Source organism: Vitis riparia, chromosome 4, assembly GCF_004353265.1.
Source record: "Vitis riparia cultivar Riparia Gloire de Montpellier isolate 1030 chromosome 4, EGFV_Vit.rip_1.0, whole genome shotgun sequence".
NCBI classification, from domain to species: Eukaryota; Viridiplantae; Streptophyta; class Magnoliopsida; order Vitales; family Vitaceae; genus Vitis; species Vitis riparia.
Window position 1 is genome coordinate 21457688 of NC_048434.1, and position 16253 is coordinate 21473940.

General features: G+C 33.9%; 2 protein-coding genes and 1 long non-coding RNA gene across 3 annotated transcripts; 1 reads left to right on the forward strand and 2 right to left on the reverse strand.

The window, feature by feature from the left end:
• Nucleotides 1-26: 26 nt before the first annotated feature.
• Nucleotides 27-3630, forward strand: LOC117913588. Its single transcript, XR_004651115.1, has 4 exons — nt 27-97; nt 639-766; nt 2990-3142; nt 3287-3630. It is a non-coding gene; the product is annotated as an uncharacterized LOC117913588 (long non-coding RNA).
• Nucleotides 3631-5549: 1919 nt separating this feature from the next.
• On the reverse strand, nt 5550-6407 carry LOC117913324. The gene has a single exon (XM_034828265.1). It carries the CDS (start codon nt 6405-6407, stop codon nt 5550-5552), a length of 858 nt encoding a protein of 285 aa, XP_034684156.1.
• Nucleotides 6408-14736: 8329 nt separating this feature from the next.
• LOC117913325 lies at nt 14737-16081 on the reverse strand. The gene is made up of 2 exons (XM_034828266.1): nt 16055-16081; nt 14737-15643 (listed from the first exon to the last, which is right to left on the reverse strand). The coding sequence occupies exons 1-2, from the start codon at nt 16079-16081 to the stop codon at nt 14936-14938; spliced, it is 735 nt and encodes a 244-aa protein (XP_034684157.1). The 3' UTR covers nt 14737-14935.
• Nucleotides 16082-16253: the final 172 nt, after the last annotated feature.

A 16253-nucleotide genomic window follows, 5' to 3' on the forward strand; every position in this document is an offset into this window, starting at 1 on the left:
AGAAACCCTATATATAAAACCATAATCTTCTTCTACCTTTTCTCTCACCCATAGTCAACACGCTCACAACCGACATTCTTCACTTTGTGGACCTCAGGTAACCCAAAATCTCTTAGATCTATCATCTTTTTTCTTTTATTAACGTCATTATATTTATTGTTTCAACATCTTTGTATTATGGTTTTTGTGAACTGGGTTTTCTTGAGTTGTAGGGAAGAAAAATTTAGGTTTAAGCTTCTAGAATAGAAGAAGAAACCTGTAGATTAATTGATTTTTTTAATTTGAACCAAACACATGGTCGTCTCCTTAAAAACAAGTGAAAAACAAGAAAAAAGGAATGATTTTTAATATGTATTTGTGTGAGAATGACCAGTTTTCGGTATCAGGATGCCTTGTTCACGCTATGTTTTGTTCATCTAAAAACCCAACTCTCCAAAACCCTATGCTCTGTTCGCGCTGCCTCTATCTCACTCTTCAGTTTCCCCTCTCCCACTCTCCTCTCTTGCTATCGGATTGATTAGAGATTCCGAAAATATCTTGGATAAATTCTGAAATTTATTTTAGGTGGAGATTCATTAAGATTTTGTTCCATTTGTATATAATATAATTGATACATGGTGGCTCTATTGAATTTTTAGATATGGTATAGGTCGTAGCAGCAGTTTTTCATTCTGGTCGGTTCAAACAGCTAGGGTTTGTTTCACATTTTTCTTAGAGGGAGAGATGACGGAGATACAAGAAACAATTGCCCCTATTCATCCCAGAGGTAATCCTGACCCTTAATATTATTTTTCATCTTCTTCTTCAATATGATTATCGTTTCAGCAATATAGAAATCTCCATTTAAATTCCTATATCTTGATGAAACAATTCCAATTTGATAATTTGGGCAGATATCCATTTAAATTCCTATATCTTGATGAAACAATCCCAATTCGATAATCTGGGCAGATATCCATTTAAATTCCTATATCTTGATGAAACAATTCCAATTTGAAAATTAAATAATTGCTAGAATTCAGTTTGTCCTGATATTTTATCATATGGTTCAGTGAGTAGCTCGGTGTCACCGAAGTCAATTTCAAACCCAGAATAGAAAATAAAAAATACCCCAGTTCAATTGTTTTCGTAGTGTATAATTTTATTTTTATTTTATTTTTATGAATTTAAGTACTTTATATATTATAATAATAATTTTTATTTTTATTTTTTTTGCATAAAATTTCTTAAAGATGAACTTTTGTTTTTGAGTCATAAATTCAAAAACTAGGTCTAATCAGAATCTTCAATTTAATCCCAATTTTTGGAATGGAAATATTTGATATGATGCTTGAAATATAATTTAAAATAAATAATATAGAAGGAAAAGAAAATTAATATTATTTGTAAAGTGGTTGGCAAAAGAGAAAAGGCCATAAAGTATAGAAAAAAAGTATTATCTGTAACCTGCCATTAACATATTATTGCATGTGCATAAGCTGAGTTTTTTTTTTTTTTTTTTTTGTGGTAATTAATGGGCAGTCCTTGCTTGGACTGGTTTTGCTTAGTGGTATGATTTTAGTGTTAACTATAGGTCTTGCTAGAATTTAAGGTTTTTTTGTGACCATTTGAGCGAATCAGTTTTTTATATTTATGCATTAATAATTAAGTTTTTTTATATTTAAGATCTTACTTAACTTTATAAAATTGAAGTTGTGTCTTCCTAAATTAAATTCCTAAAAAGTTGTTTTTACTTTCCTCATTATTGTTGAATCAAAAAACTTTATTTTCAAAGCTTTATTCACTTCTTAATATTCTCCTTAGTATTAAATTTAATAGTTTCTCACAAATTTTCTATTTTTTGGAAGCCTTTGTTTTAGGGACTTGGCTTTATCCATTATTGTGTGCTAAGTCACCTCCCATGTTATTTATTATTTAGTTATTTATTTATTTATTTAGGTGGAAGTGTTTTTTAAGGAGAGAATCACTAATTGGTGTGGGTATCTGCAAAAGAGATCATGTAGTGTGCTGCAATTTGTTATGTAGGTCATACATTTTAGAAGTTTTTTTTTTCCTTATTAATCTTATTGCAAAGATGAATGAAAACTTCAACCGATTTAGACAAAAATAAACAACAATGAAATTATTACAATAATGTATCCATTAACTTACTATATTTACTATTTTGAAAATGTTATTTTTATTAACAAAAAAGGTAAATACTTTCAACTTTGAAGTTCACAGGGTAAGAATATAGTTTATAGATTAATGTATAAAAATAGACTAATAAGTCTTCTGGTAGGTTGCTATAACTATTATTTAATCTTGTTATTTTACATGTTATTTTCACTAGATCTTTTTATTAGTTTGATTTTAGAGTTCATAGATAACGTCATCATAAGCCCAAGTTTAGTACTATTTTATTTCATCATCTCTATAGCTTTTATTAAGAAGTAAAATGTGGTTGTTGGGATAGAGTCCTTAAAAGTGTTACATGACATAAAAATAAATGGATTATTCTGATTATCTTTTCATTATCCTATATTTATGCATTATCTATGTTAAGCATTCATGCTTGGCATCTCTTACGTGGTACATAACTTGGGAAATATGTTAGAGGTTGTAGTGAATATGTTTTCATGCCAAGATGCCGAATATGTTTTCATGCCCTACAACCCCGAGTAAGTGACGAATATTATACTTTAATTTGAGGTTTTATGATTGATTTATATTTCTAATTATATGCTATTTTTGTTTTTAATGTTTTAGCTTTCATTGGATCTTGGTAGTGATTGAGCCAAGGAAAATGATAGTCCACTATCTTGACCCTATGCATCATAAATCATGTGAGGACTTAAAGGATATCGTAAACATGTAGGATCTTCCTATTATTTTTTTTAAAAAAAAAATTACGTTCACCTCAAACACATTTTTTTTTTAATTTCTATATATTAAAACATATAACATTTAATGTTATGCATTCTAATGTTATTTTCTTATTTGATTTCAGTTTGGTGATAAAAAAACATATTCTCAAGTAGAATTCGATGAAATTAGAGGAGAATGAGCTACTTTTGTGCTACAACTAATCATTAATCATGTTGATGCATCATGATCACCATGCATGGTGAGTCCATTAGCTACTACATGAATTTTTCCACAGGTATTGTATAGTATTGCTTATTCTTTGAACAATGTTTCTATTTGAAAAAAAAATAGTTATTAGATTTGTTCATTTATGATAACGTTGATCCATATTTATTTTCTTCAATAAAATCTATAAAACTCATTAAATTATGAAATGCAGGTATACAATATTCGGAGGGTGGAATGGAGAATAAAAAGAAAGAAAAAGGCAACAAGATTTTGGGTTTTTAAGTGCAACTCTTATGTCATACGTTGTAGGACATAAACATTAATTTAATTGGTACTGAGAATTTTAGATTTTTAGATGCGACTTTTATGTCATTTTATAGTGAGTCGGTTTTATGCTTATGAAATAGAGGTATACATGAATCTTGGGATCTTTAACATTTCTAAATCATCTTTTGGTATGTAGGCACTCTTCTTTTTTAGTTTTGATGGGTTTGATATGTTGGACGTACTATCTTTTTGTAAACATTTGATATACAAATATTATTAGATGCTCAATGTATTACGAGTTATTCTATAAACATTATAGAAAAACGAGTTAAATGTAATATAATTGTTATATTTATGGACAAAATATACACATGTTAATCTTACTTGTTAATTCATAGCATTACAAAAATCTACAACTAAAAGCAATCATATCTTCCACAGTAATTTACAATGATATGACACCATAACTCAAAGGTGATGCATTTAATGTGACATCATAACTCAAAGATGATGCATTTAATGTGACACCCTATCATCACTAGAAATATATGGTGTCACTTTTGAATGCGTCACCATTTATCTGCTTTGGTGTCACTTCCAAATACGTCACCAATTGGTACCTTCTATGGTGTCAGTGGAGAAGGTGACGCTATGTTGTAGTGACACCCTATGTTTATGGTGACTCGTTATAAATGTCACCATATATCTTTTTCCTTGTAGTGCTGCTACCATAAGAGACATTGGTTTACTACTTGATTAAGTTATTATGATGGACAGCTAATTTGTTCTGCCTACGTGACTCACGAGTCCTACTGCAACAGCAACCTTCATTGTTCTAATTAAATAGTAGTGGAGGTCTGTGGATGGTCACCCATGAGTGATGCGCACTTATATGATGAAAGATTCTGTTATTCTCACTGTTTGTAATTGTTAAAATTCCCAATTTTTTTTTTGGGTTATTATGTTCTCATCTTTTTTCCAGTTCAAGTTCCTTCTTGTTCTGGTGATCTTGAGGAAGGAACCCGGTATGATCTCTAGCCTGTAGATAGCAATTCCCTCAAGAGGCTAGTTAACAATACAACCTTTGCATTTTCCTCACTTCAGTATTGAAATACAACCTTTGCAATATGACATCTATGGTTCTACAATGTCAGTGACCCTCTACATATAACCACAGGAAGAGATTAAAACAAGACAAGATGAATAATTTATCCAGCATGAGATCCCCTTGGAATTTGGTTATATTGTAACATCTTTGGTCTGCAAACCCCACACAATTTTCCAATTTTTAATCTGAACAAAGGTATGAAGTGCCTCCCCCACTGCCATTAGCCTGCCTCACACCCAAAAATCACGTGGGCTGTCAATTTTGTATCCACAGTGGGAAGAACCTTGGAGTCATTATAAAAACCAGAAAAATATATTTAAGAACTTTATAGAAAGATCTCTAATCCTTGATTCAGATATGTAGGGATAAAAAATGACCTAACATATGTATGAATGTTGGATAGAAATGAAAGATGAAAATGATGATCAAAGGTCAATGAACAAAGGCAAAATTGATATATGTGTGCACGAGTGTTAGCCTAACTAAAATTTAAAATTTTAAAAACCAGCTTAATTTGATTCTTTCTTTTTTGTTCATTAGCTTTTTTTCCCTACTTTTGTGTCCACTCCTAGTATAAGAAGAAGGCATTTGATAGAAATTCCGAAAATTGTAAGTAATTATTAGAATCAATGGTCGTCATCGTATTTTGTTTGGAAAATGAAGGCAGTTTTTTATGCTGTTTATGTTATCATCAAATCCTACAACTGAAGCTTGAAGGGATTCTAAACAATAGATAAGCAGAATCCCCTGGAATTTTTCCCACCTTTATGCATGTGTCAAGAAACTGAAACTTTTTTCTTCAGTTTCTTGAACAGCCATATTTGCTCCTTCTTCCCATGTCAAGCATTAAGGCTATCTCCATGTTAAGATATATACAACACATTTGCAATACCACTGATATGGCTATATTTCGGAAATTGAAAAGTAAGAAACACACCGTGGAGAGGAATATTGTTGAGATTCATGATGTATTTCATTGTGTAACTATAATCTTTGATTTATATACATTGCTTTCCCATAGGAAAGAATAAAAATCCTTTTGCAGATCCTCTAAAAGTCGGATGCCTGTGAAGGAGACTACTAATTAATTAGCGTGGCCCTAGTGGGAGATGATGTTGAGGAGAGAGGCTCTTGTTTTCACCAATCGCCTAAACATGCGCTCCAAACCCTTTTCAAGGCCTTCAATGCTCACCTCCAAAGCCTCCACTCCTTTAAGAGCAATTTGCATCGTCTCCAACTTGGCTTCTTCACTTGAAAGGACACCTAGTGCCAAATCCACGCTCTCCAACTCCGTGTTCTCAGCGCTTTCTTCGCAAGAGACTGCCCCCTTGTGCATAAATTTGGAAACCAGTGACCACCTAGATGGTCTTGACTTCAACACTGGTGTGGACAAGAGCAACAGCAGTGACTGAAAGATTGAAATGCTCATTATATTAACTTCCCTGAACACTCTAATCATTGTGGAGAGCTGGTGCTCTTGATCTAAGAGTGGAGACTTGTTATCCTTCTTCATTGCTGCTAGAAACTTTTTGGCGTCCTTGTTCATCTTCTTTCTTGAACAAATGTAATTGTTGATGCTGATTTCAATGCACACATCTCCTTTTCTCCTCCTGAGGGCAGATTGAAGATCTCCAACATTTTCCTTAAATTGTGATATAACATCCCTTGCAGTGCCGCAAATATCTAAAAGGCTTACAGGTCCATCCAACAATTCATTGACCCATTTCTCATGTTGATGGAGGGAAAGGGCTTGTTGGGTGGACGGCAAACTAAGAAGCTCATCCATGCAATTGTACAACTCTTCCAGTCCAGATAGGCCATTGGAGGTTTTCCCCAACGCTGATGTAGATGATGCCTCCAATGTTGTGAGCTTGTTAAGCTGTTGTTGGATTTTGAGAGTGGTAGGATGGGATCTGGAAGGCAGGCTAATTGATCTAACATGGGATCGGTTAGCCATTGTTCCCCTTTATTTTCACAGAAAGCTCAAATTTGAGATGGTTGCTGCAATGCCAATGGTTCTCTATATACAACCACACACAGGCTAAACTAGCGAATGGACTGCCCATGGCAATGTGAGCGGCATGTGGTGCCAGCATGGGATCTCCCTGGAATTCGGTTACATTGTCACATCTTTGGCCTGCAAGCTTCTTACGATCAACCTATTTTTAATCTGAGAAGGTATGAGGTGTCTTGCCAACAATGTGTGTCATAGATAGAGCCAAAACAGTCATCTCTTTTTTGCCCCCCCCCCCCAACTGCCACATTAGCCTGCATTTTCAAGTATAAAAATGCAGCTGTATCCTGCCTCACATCCAAAAATGTGGCCTGTCAATATTGAATCAGTAGTGGAAGAACCTTGAGTCATTAGAAAACCGAGAAAAATGTAATAAGAACTTTATGGACAGATCCCGAATCCTCAATCTTGATCCAAATCTCGAACATAACATATTAAATGTTGGATGGTAATGAGAAATGAAAATGATATCAAAGTCAGTGAACAAAGCCAAAATTAATATATGTGTGCACGAGTGCCTCTTATTTCCATGTCTCCATTGTAGTCCCTTTATATAAGGGTTTTATTTGGTTTATTTGTCTAAAACAAGTCCAATCAAGTTTCTTGTCTCTCAATCTTTCAGCAATCAAACAAGTACAATGGTAATAGATTAATATTCATTACTTTTTATTTATTTATATTTTTGTTTATCAATACTAAAAAAATTGATGACAATTCATCTTATGATGTGTGGCATTTAATTGAAGAATTACATTAAAAAAGATCATATCTATTGTTACGATGTATTCATCGCTTACCTTCTTTTTATTTTATTTGTTGTTACTTTTTACTTTTTAATTTTTATTTATTTTTTTATGGAAAAATTGGAGAATGAAAATAAAGCTCAATATTTTGGGACCAACTTTAGACATAAATTACAATGAAGTAGTTTTTATCCTTTGTGCTTGTTAACAAAAACCCCAGTCCCACCATCAATATAGCTAATGTATATAGCTGGGTGATGTTATAGAGTGGGTGACTTAGCCCGGTGAGGCATGAAATTACTTTCTATATGGGAAATGATGAACTTCAATAGTTTTTATGGAGCCCACCCCACCCAATCACAACGACAGAAAGAAAAAAAGAGTGCAACAACCAGACAAGAATTTATTCTTCAAGTGCAACCCCCGGGACATAGAGAAAGAATGAACAGTAAGATGTTTCTAGGCCAGGCCATGCTAGTCTACATTCAAAGAAACAGGAGGCAATCAATTTCACCTAAGGTTGTTGACAAGAATATATCTAAACGCATGAGAGAGAATGAGTGATGATGCATTTAGCAAGAGGCACACTATGTTGCCTTGAATGTCTCTTCTGCACCAGACTACTGATTCCCTTGGGCTGTGAGAAAACAGTACCTTGCAATGTGTCATGAAGTGCCCGTACAAATTTCATTACATGCATGTTTCATCAACTTTGCAGCTTACATGCATACTTAATTTATATTAAACTTTGTTTGTTTGTATGAATGCAAAGTCTGACTTTATGTGACACCGATCTTTGTTTGAGGTGAAGTTGATAAATGTTCTTTGTTTCAAGTTTATGGAGGCTGCAACTTAATCTTGTTCTAATTAAGTTGTGATGCACACTGACCTACCTCAGCTGCCAAGTCACCCCGGAAACGAAAATTATGATATAGTTATCCTATGCTCTAACTATTATCATCATCCTTAGAAGTTTGGATCAGTAAACTATTCTCTTAGAAGCTTATTGGGGCAGTTGGTTGTTCACCATATGCATTGGTTTCTTGATGATGAATGGACATTTCTATTCCAGGACGAAAATGTGTGGGCACAAAATGGTTTAAATCATAAATTGGCCTTGGGCCTTTGGAAGAATCTAGAGAACTCAAGGTATTTAGATCGAAATAAATGTATCCTTGTTTGTGAACAAATTATAGAAGTTCAGAATGTTGTATGCAATAGATTAAATAAAGGCCTAGTATTGTGTTCTGTTTAGAAAATAATAAGAGATGGTTGAGATTAGGCTTCTGAAACACCAAACAATAGATCCAAAAGTTCATAGCTATTCTGTCGAAAAGATTGCAGCTTCTCTATATATTGGATCATTATGCCTGTTCATACATTAGAAACATTCCCAACCATGCGAGGATCACCTTAAGACTTCTATCAAACTCTATAGTGTCAGGTCATGTGGAGGTTGCAGGAAAACTTATTTGAGATTGCACTCTAGGAATTATGAGACGAGTTTTTCCATTGACCTTTAGAGATTCATTGGAAACTCGGTTTCTAGTGCGTTCAAAATATTGAACACCTTCCTCTATGTATCCTTCCCAACTGTCGAGAGCATATAGACGAAAACATTTTTTCTTTAACAACCATATATTTTGCTGCGATAGAAAAATTTCAGAAACTGGGAAATAATTCATTGATGGGTGCTGCATTTATCAAAATAACTGGAAGGGGGTAAGATAAACATTTTGAATTCAAATGGAGTTTTATTTTCATTCAACCAACAGGATTTCAATAGCGTATTTTGATTCTCATTTAGAAACATTTTTGCCATCCACATTCAATTCAAATGTAGATGTTTGTTATTGATAGAATTCTAAGAAGGAATGTTCTAGAGAAAAAATAGAGGAAAAGATTTTAGAGGACTCTGAAAGAAGTGTCTTCTTGATTGAAGAAAGAGTCTTTGATTCTCTTCTGTATATTTCTACAGCTTAAATACTGTTACAATCTGTTAAGCATAAGCTATCAAAACTAATTTTTAACTAATCCTAACTAATTCTCTGTAACATCCCCCATCAAACTCAGGGTAGAAAGATTTTCTATCTTGAGTTCGTGTCTGAATTCAATAAACTGAGTTGAGGAAATTATCTTTGTGAACACATTTGCTAGTTGATGAGCTGAAGGGACATGGCGAACCTCTACCTCCCTCCAAATGACCTTTCATGCACAAAATAGAGATCAAGCTCTATGTGCTTTGTTCTTGCATGAAGAATAGGATTTGCAGAAAACAAAACCATGCTTAGGTCATCACACCAAACTAGGGGAGGCTTAGCTAGTGGAATTTGCAACTCACTCAAAAATGGCCTCAACCATGTGATTTCAACTACCAAACTTGCAAGACTTTGATATTCAGCTTCAGTACTAGACCTTGAAACAATATGTTGCTTCTTGGATTGCCAAGATATCAAATTTGGTCGCAAAAATACACAATGGCGTGAGGTTGCACGTCTATCATCCAAATCAGATGCCCAGTCAACATTACAAAATTCAACCAAATCAAGGCTGAATGATCTCTTTAAGAGCAAACCATGCTGAAAGTGCCATGTAAATATCTTAAGATTTGTTTCACAACCTTCCAATGCTCCTCTATAGGATTCAACATAAACTAACATACTTTATTCACACTAAAGGAGATCTTAGGCCTTGTGATAATCACATATTGAAGAGCCCAACCCCCACTGTACTCTGATAACCATGTAAATCCTCCATAGGACCACCATCTCTGGCTCTCAATTTTAGACCATTGGGTAGGAGAGTTCTTTGTAGGTTTGCAATGTAACATTTTTGTCTTTTGTAATAAGTCTCGAATATATTTAGTCTGCAATAAATGTAGACCATCATTGGTATGAGAAACTTGTATACCTAGGAAATAATGCACTTTCCCGAGGTCTTTTAAATAAAATTCGGATTCATAATCACTGGGTAAACCATCAAGAATGACTTCAACATGATCTTTGGTTGATAAAGAAACACTGACAAACGCAAATTAATGAATGAACACAAACCTTGATCTATGCAAGGTATTCATCAATTGTTGAACCTCCCTTCTTGGTATGCTGAAATTGAGTCTTGAACTGCTTCACCTTGGCTCGAGTCTGAGATGCAAAATATTGCTCTAATCATCCCCAAAGAAGAAATGATGTATCATAACCAACTAGTTGAGGAAGAATTGACTCAGAAATAGATGAGAGAATCCAAGAGAGCAGTAGTTGATCTTGTTGTTCCCACTCAAGGAATTCCTTAGTTGCTTTTTTAGATCTCGCATATTCTATAGTGAGAAATTGAACTGGTACTTCATTGTTACTGCACACAAATTTTTGTAGCCTATAGCCTCGAATCGTAGATATAATATGTTGTTTCCAGATCAAGAAATTCTTGTTGTCAAGCTTTATAGATAATGAGTAATTAAAGCTAATTGGAACAAAACGAGTGGAAGACAAAGGATTAGGGTTTGCTATTGGAGGATTGATATTGACCTCCATTGAAGAAGATTCATGCTCTGATACCATGATAGAATTCTAAGGAATGTTCTAGAGAAAAGATAGAAGAAAATATTTTAGAGGATTGTGAAAGACGTGTCTTCTTGAATGAAGAAAGAGTCTTTGAGAGTGGATTCTTCTCCTCAACTAGTTGTATACAGATTCGTCTCAGGCATTGAACTAGATGATGTCTCCTATGATCTGAGCTTGTTAAGCTCTTACTGGATTTTGAGAGTGGTAGGATGCGATTTGGAAGGCAAGCTAATTGATCTAACATGGCACATGTTAGCCATTATTTTTGTTTTTGTACAGAAAGCTCAAAACTGAGATGGTAGCTGGTAGCTACAATGTGAAGGAGTCTTTATATATAACCACATAAATAGATTAAAACAAGATGATGAATAATGTAATGTAAGTGACGTGAGGTGCTAGTTTTTAATCTGAAAAAGGCATGAGGTGTCTTGCCAAAATGGTGTGTAGGGTTCAAAATATCGGTCAATACCGGTACGACTCGGCCGAGTTGTATCCGCCTCGACCATGGCCAATATCGGACCGATACCTGAGTTGGATATTTTTTCAGCTTGTGAACAAACTCGGTTGAATTGAAGATAAATGAACAATCTCGAAGTGAATCCCATGGAAACGTTGAGACAACTCCAAGATCATGTTGAGACTAAGCTATTTGGGTAATTGGTAATGGAAAAAAAAGAAGATAATATTGGAGTAGAAGTGGTAGAAAAGATGAGAGGATTAAAACCCACGAAAATGAAAAATACAAATTACGGAGAGTTAGGACCCTGCATCTTGGAGTCGTCGGTGAGGTTGAAGAAGCACGCCTGCTTGTTCGGATCCCCTAAGTTCCTGTAGGAGATGGAACTAAGCGACATGAGGAGGAGACAGAGTCGTCGGACTCTGACACCGTTGTTATCGACTGAGAATGACGGTGAGGTGGCTGATGGAAGTGGGAGAAAAGAGAAAGTGAGCCTGTGGAGGAACTGGTTGAGAGAAGAAATGAATATATTGAGAGAGAGATAGGTGTTTGACTGGTCAATGATGGTTATGGGTATTTAACAGAGATGAAGATTTGAGTTTTAAATAATATGTATTTGTTTTTTAAGTAGATAATGAGTATTTAGTGGGGGTTTGGGTTTTAAATAATTTGATGAAAATTATAATGATAAAAAATGAATAATGAATATTAGACTTACATCAAATAAATATGAAATGAATATTTATATAAAAATTAAAATTAATGAATATATTTTATAAGAAAAATTATATTTATTTTTTTAAAGATGAATCATGGTTTTATTTTTTTAATAATTAAAAATATTTTAAAAAATTCAAAATATTTAATTAAAACAGTTTTTTTATAAAAAAAATTACTTTTTATTATTTTCATCTTCAATAAGAAACATTTATTATCAAGTGATTAAATTAAAATATTTTTAGAGATTTTTAATATTATTATAAATCATCCAAAAAATATGTTTTTATTATAATTTGAATAATTTTAATATAATAGAAGTTTATTTTATTAATTTTTCACTCTACTTATTTGTATTTCATTTTTTTTAATAATTTTAATAATTTTTAAAAATGATTTTGAGTTTTTAAATTAGAATTTTTTGTGTATCACCCGATATCGATCCGAGATATCGAGACCGATGTGCCTCAGGACCACCCGAGTCAATGACCAATATCACGACTTTAAATTATGGGTGTGATAGAGAGAGCTATATCAGTGATCTCCCTTTTTGCCTCCCCAACTGCCATTTGGGCTCTTGCCCCGTGTTTTCAAATACTAAAATGCAGCTGCAACCTGCCTCACATCCAAAAATGTGGCCTGTCAGTACGGTATCCGCAGTGGAAGAACCTAGAATCATTAGAGAACCCCAAAAAATATATTTAATAACTTTGTGGACACATCTCGAATCCTCGTTTCATATCCAAATACTGAACCTAGCATACTACTAATATCAAGATGGCAACCAGAAATGAAAATGATGGCCAAAAGTCGATGAATAAAGGCAAAATTAATGTGTGCACAGTGGCTTCTTGTTTTCATGTCTCCGCTGTAGTCCCAAGGGTTTATTTGCCAAATGATAATTCTAGATTTTTCATTTCATTCAGGTGTCTAAGTCACCCTGAAAATGGTGATATATAGAACAAATGCTCTATAACATTCGTTTAGAGATTTCGAATGTGGATATTGATTTTGGGAAGGGTTTTTAACCTTTCTAAAGCTTGAAATTTTTATTGTTCTTCCAAATGTACTATAGACCGCGTGAGAGATCAAACTATAATATTCATCAGTGATTTCAAAATGTATATGGGAATAGTATTAAAAGGAAATATGAGATGAAGATAGTATTTATACATGAATGCACGAGTGGCATGCTGTCACCATGTTTGCTCCAAGATTCTCAACCTGCCACTACAAGAGACAATGGTTTACTACTCGATTATATTATTGTGATGGACAGCTAATATATATGTTCTGCACATGACCCACGAATCCTACTGTAATAGCAACCTTCATTTTATTCTAAAATAGTAATGGAGGTCTGTGGATGGTCGTCACCCATGAGTAATGCGCACATATATGATGAAAGATTATGTTATTCTCACTGTTTGTAATTGTTAAAATTCTCAATTTTTTGGGTTATTATTATGTTTTTATCTTTTTTTTTTCCCAGTTAAAGTTCCTTCTTGTTCTTTTTGAACCACACGAAGAGATTAAATCAAGACAAGATGAATAATTTGCCTTTGCGCCCGAGGTCTCTTTTAATTAACATCTTTGGCCTGCAAACCTCTAACATTAATTTCCCAATTTTTAATCTGATCAAAGGTATGAAGTGTCCTACCATTTTTGTGTGTGTCAACATACAAAGAGCCAAAACAGTCATCTCCACTTTTGCCTTCCCAACTGCTATTAGCCTGCCTCACACCCAAAAGATGTGGGCTGTCAATTTTGTATCCACAGTGGCAGAACCTTGAGTCCTTATAAAAACCAGAAAAAACTATATGCAAGAACTTTGTGGAAAGATCTCTAATCTTCGATTCAGACATGTAGGGATCAATAAAATAACCTAACATATATATGTTAATGTTAGATAGAAATGAAAGACGAACATGATGATCAAAGGTCAATAAACAAACACAAAATTAATATATGTTTGCATAGTGTCTTTTTGTTTCTCTCATGTCTCACCTGTACTCTACGAGCCTGTAGTTTACGAGGGTTTCATTTGGTTTATTTGTAAAAAAAAAAAATCAATTTAAAGTAATATATAAAAATAATTTATTGATTTTAAATTAATTTTTTATTCAATATATTTATTTTTTTATTTTTTTTTCATCACATTTTCTCTCAATTTTTTTTAAAATCAAATATGACCATAAAACCATGAATGAAAACCAAAAACTCTACTCTTAGTCTCTATTAAAATTCAATATATTTCTGTTTTTAATGTACTCACATTCATATTATTTTTTTATATTTTATTATAATCTTAATATTTATGTTTTACTATAAAAATATTTATCTTTAATTTCCTCTTTATTATTAAACTATTTTTTATTCCTAATAAGACTACATTTAATTTAATAACAAGATACGTACATTGAACTTATAAAATTTTAAAATATACATATATAGATATGTGTGGGAATGTATATATATTCAATTAGGTTTTCATCCCTTTAATGTTTATAGTGTATAAAACAAATTGAAAATTCCCTTTTTATCTTTTTTAAAATCAGCCTAATTAAAATTTAAAAAAAGCCAGCTTAATTTGATTTGATTCAGTTGGGGTTTTTCTGGTTCATCAGTTTCTTTTCTACTTTTGTGTCCAGTCCTGGGATCAAGAGAAGTGAAGGTATTTGATAGAAAATCCGAAAATTGTATGTTAAGATATGTACAACACATTTGCAATACACAGATATGGGTATAGTTTGGAAATTGAGAAGTAAGAAAGAAAGACTCCATGGAGTGGAATATTGTTGAGATTCATATTGTATTTCATTGTGTAACTATGATCTTTGATTCATATACATTGCTTGATCCCATAGGAAATAACAAAAATCCTTTTGCAGATCCTCTAAAAGTCGGATGCCTGTGAAGGAGACTAGTAATTAATTAGCATGGCCCTAGTGGGAGATGATGTTGAGGAGAGAGGCTTTTGTTTTCACCAATCGCCTATACATGCACTCCAAACCCTTTGTCAAGGCCTTCAATGCTCACCTCCAAACCCTCCAGTCTTTTGCGTGCAATTTCCATCGTCTCCAACTTGGCTTCTTCACTTGAAATGGCACCTAGTGAGAATTCCACGCTCTCCAACTCCTTCATGTTCTCAGCATTTTCTTCGCAAGAGACTGCCCCCTTCTGCATAAATTTGGAAACCAGTGGCCACCTACTTAGTTTTGGCATCAACACTGGTGTGGACAACAACAAGACAAGTGACTGGAAGATGGAAATGCTCATTATATTAACTTCCCTGAGCTCTCTCATCATTGTGGAGAGATGGTGATCTTGATCTAAGAGTGGAGAGGCCCCACCCTTGTTATCCATCTTCTTCATTGCTGCTAGCAACCTTTTGGCATCCTTGTTCATCTTCTTTCTCCAATAAATGTAATTGTTGATGCTGCTTTCAATGCACACATCTCCTTTTCTCCTCCTGAGAGCTGATTGAAGATCTCCAACATTTTCCTTAACTTGTGATATTACATCCCTTGTTGCGCCACAAATATCTAAAAGCTTTACAGATCCATCCAACAATTCATCGACCCATTTCTTATTTTGATGGTGGGAGAGGGCTTGTTGGGTGGAGTACAAATTAAGGAGCTCATCCAAGCACTGGTGCAATTCTTGCAGTCCAGATAGACCATTGGAGATTTTTTCCCAATGCTAATGTAGATGATGCCTCCAATGCTCTGAGGTTGTTAAGCTCTTGTTGAATTTTGAGAGTGGTAGGATGGGATCCGGAAGGCAAGCTAATTGATCTAACATGGCACCGGTTAGCCATTTTTCCTCTTGTTTTTCAAAGAAAGCTCAAATTTGAGATGGTGGCTACAATGCCAATGATTATATATAACTACACATAGCTAGAGATTGAAACAGAATAAGATGATTGATGATGTGAATAGCATGTGGTGCCAGCAAGGGCTCTCCTTCAAATTTGGTTATATTGTCACATCTTTGGCCTGCAAACCTCTCATGATTTGCCAATTTTTAATCTGAAATGCTAGAAAGTGTTCTACCCTTTGTACCCTTTGTCTGTGTCATACAGAGCGCAAAAATAGTCATCTCCATAGTTGCCTTCTCTGCTGCCACGTTATCCTGCATTTTCAAGTATAAAAAAGGCAGCTGCATACAGTCCCACATCCAAAACAACAACAATAATAAGAATGTGGGCCTGTCCATGTTGTCACCCCTGTGGAAGAACCTTGAATAATGAAAAAACTTATGAACAGATCTCAAATCCTGGATCCGGATCTGTAGGGATGAAGAAATAACC

Coding starts and splice junctions, on each gene's coding strand:
- LOC117913325 (XM_034828266.1), bottom strand. CDS start 16,081: ATGCAGGATAACGTGGCAGCAGAGAAG. Junction 15,644..16,054: donor ATAACGTGGCAGCAGAGAAG/GCAACTATGGAG, acceptor CATCTACATTAG/CATTGGGAAAAAATCTCCAA.
- LOC117913324 (XM_034828265.1), bottom strand. CDS start 6,407: ATGGCTAACCGATCCCATGTTAGATCAATTAGCCTGCCTTCCAGATCC.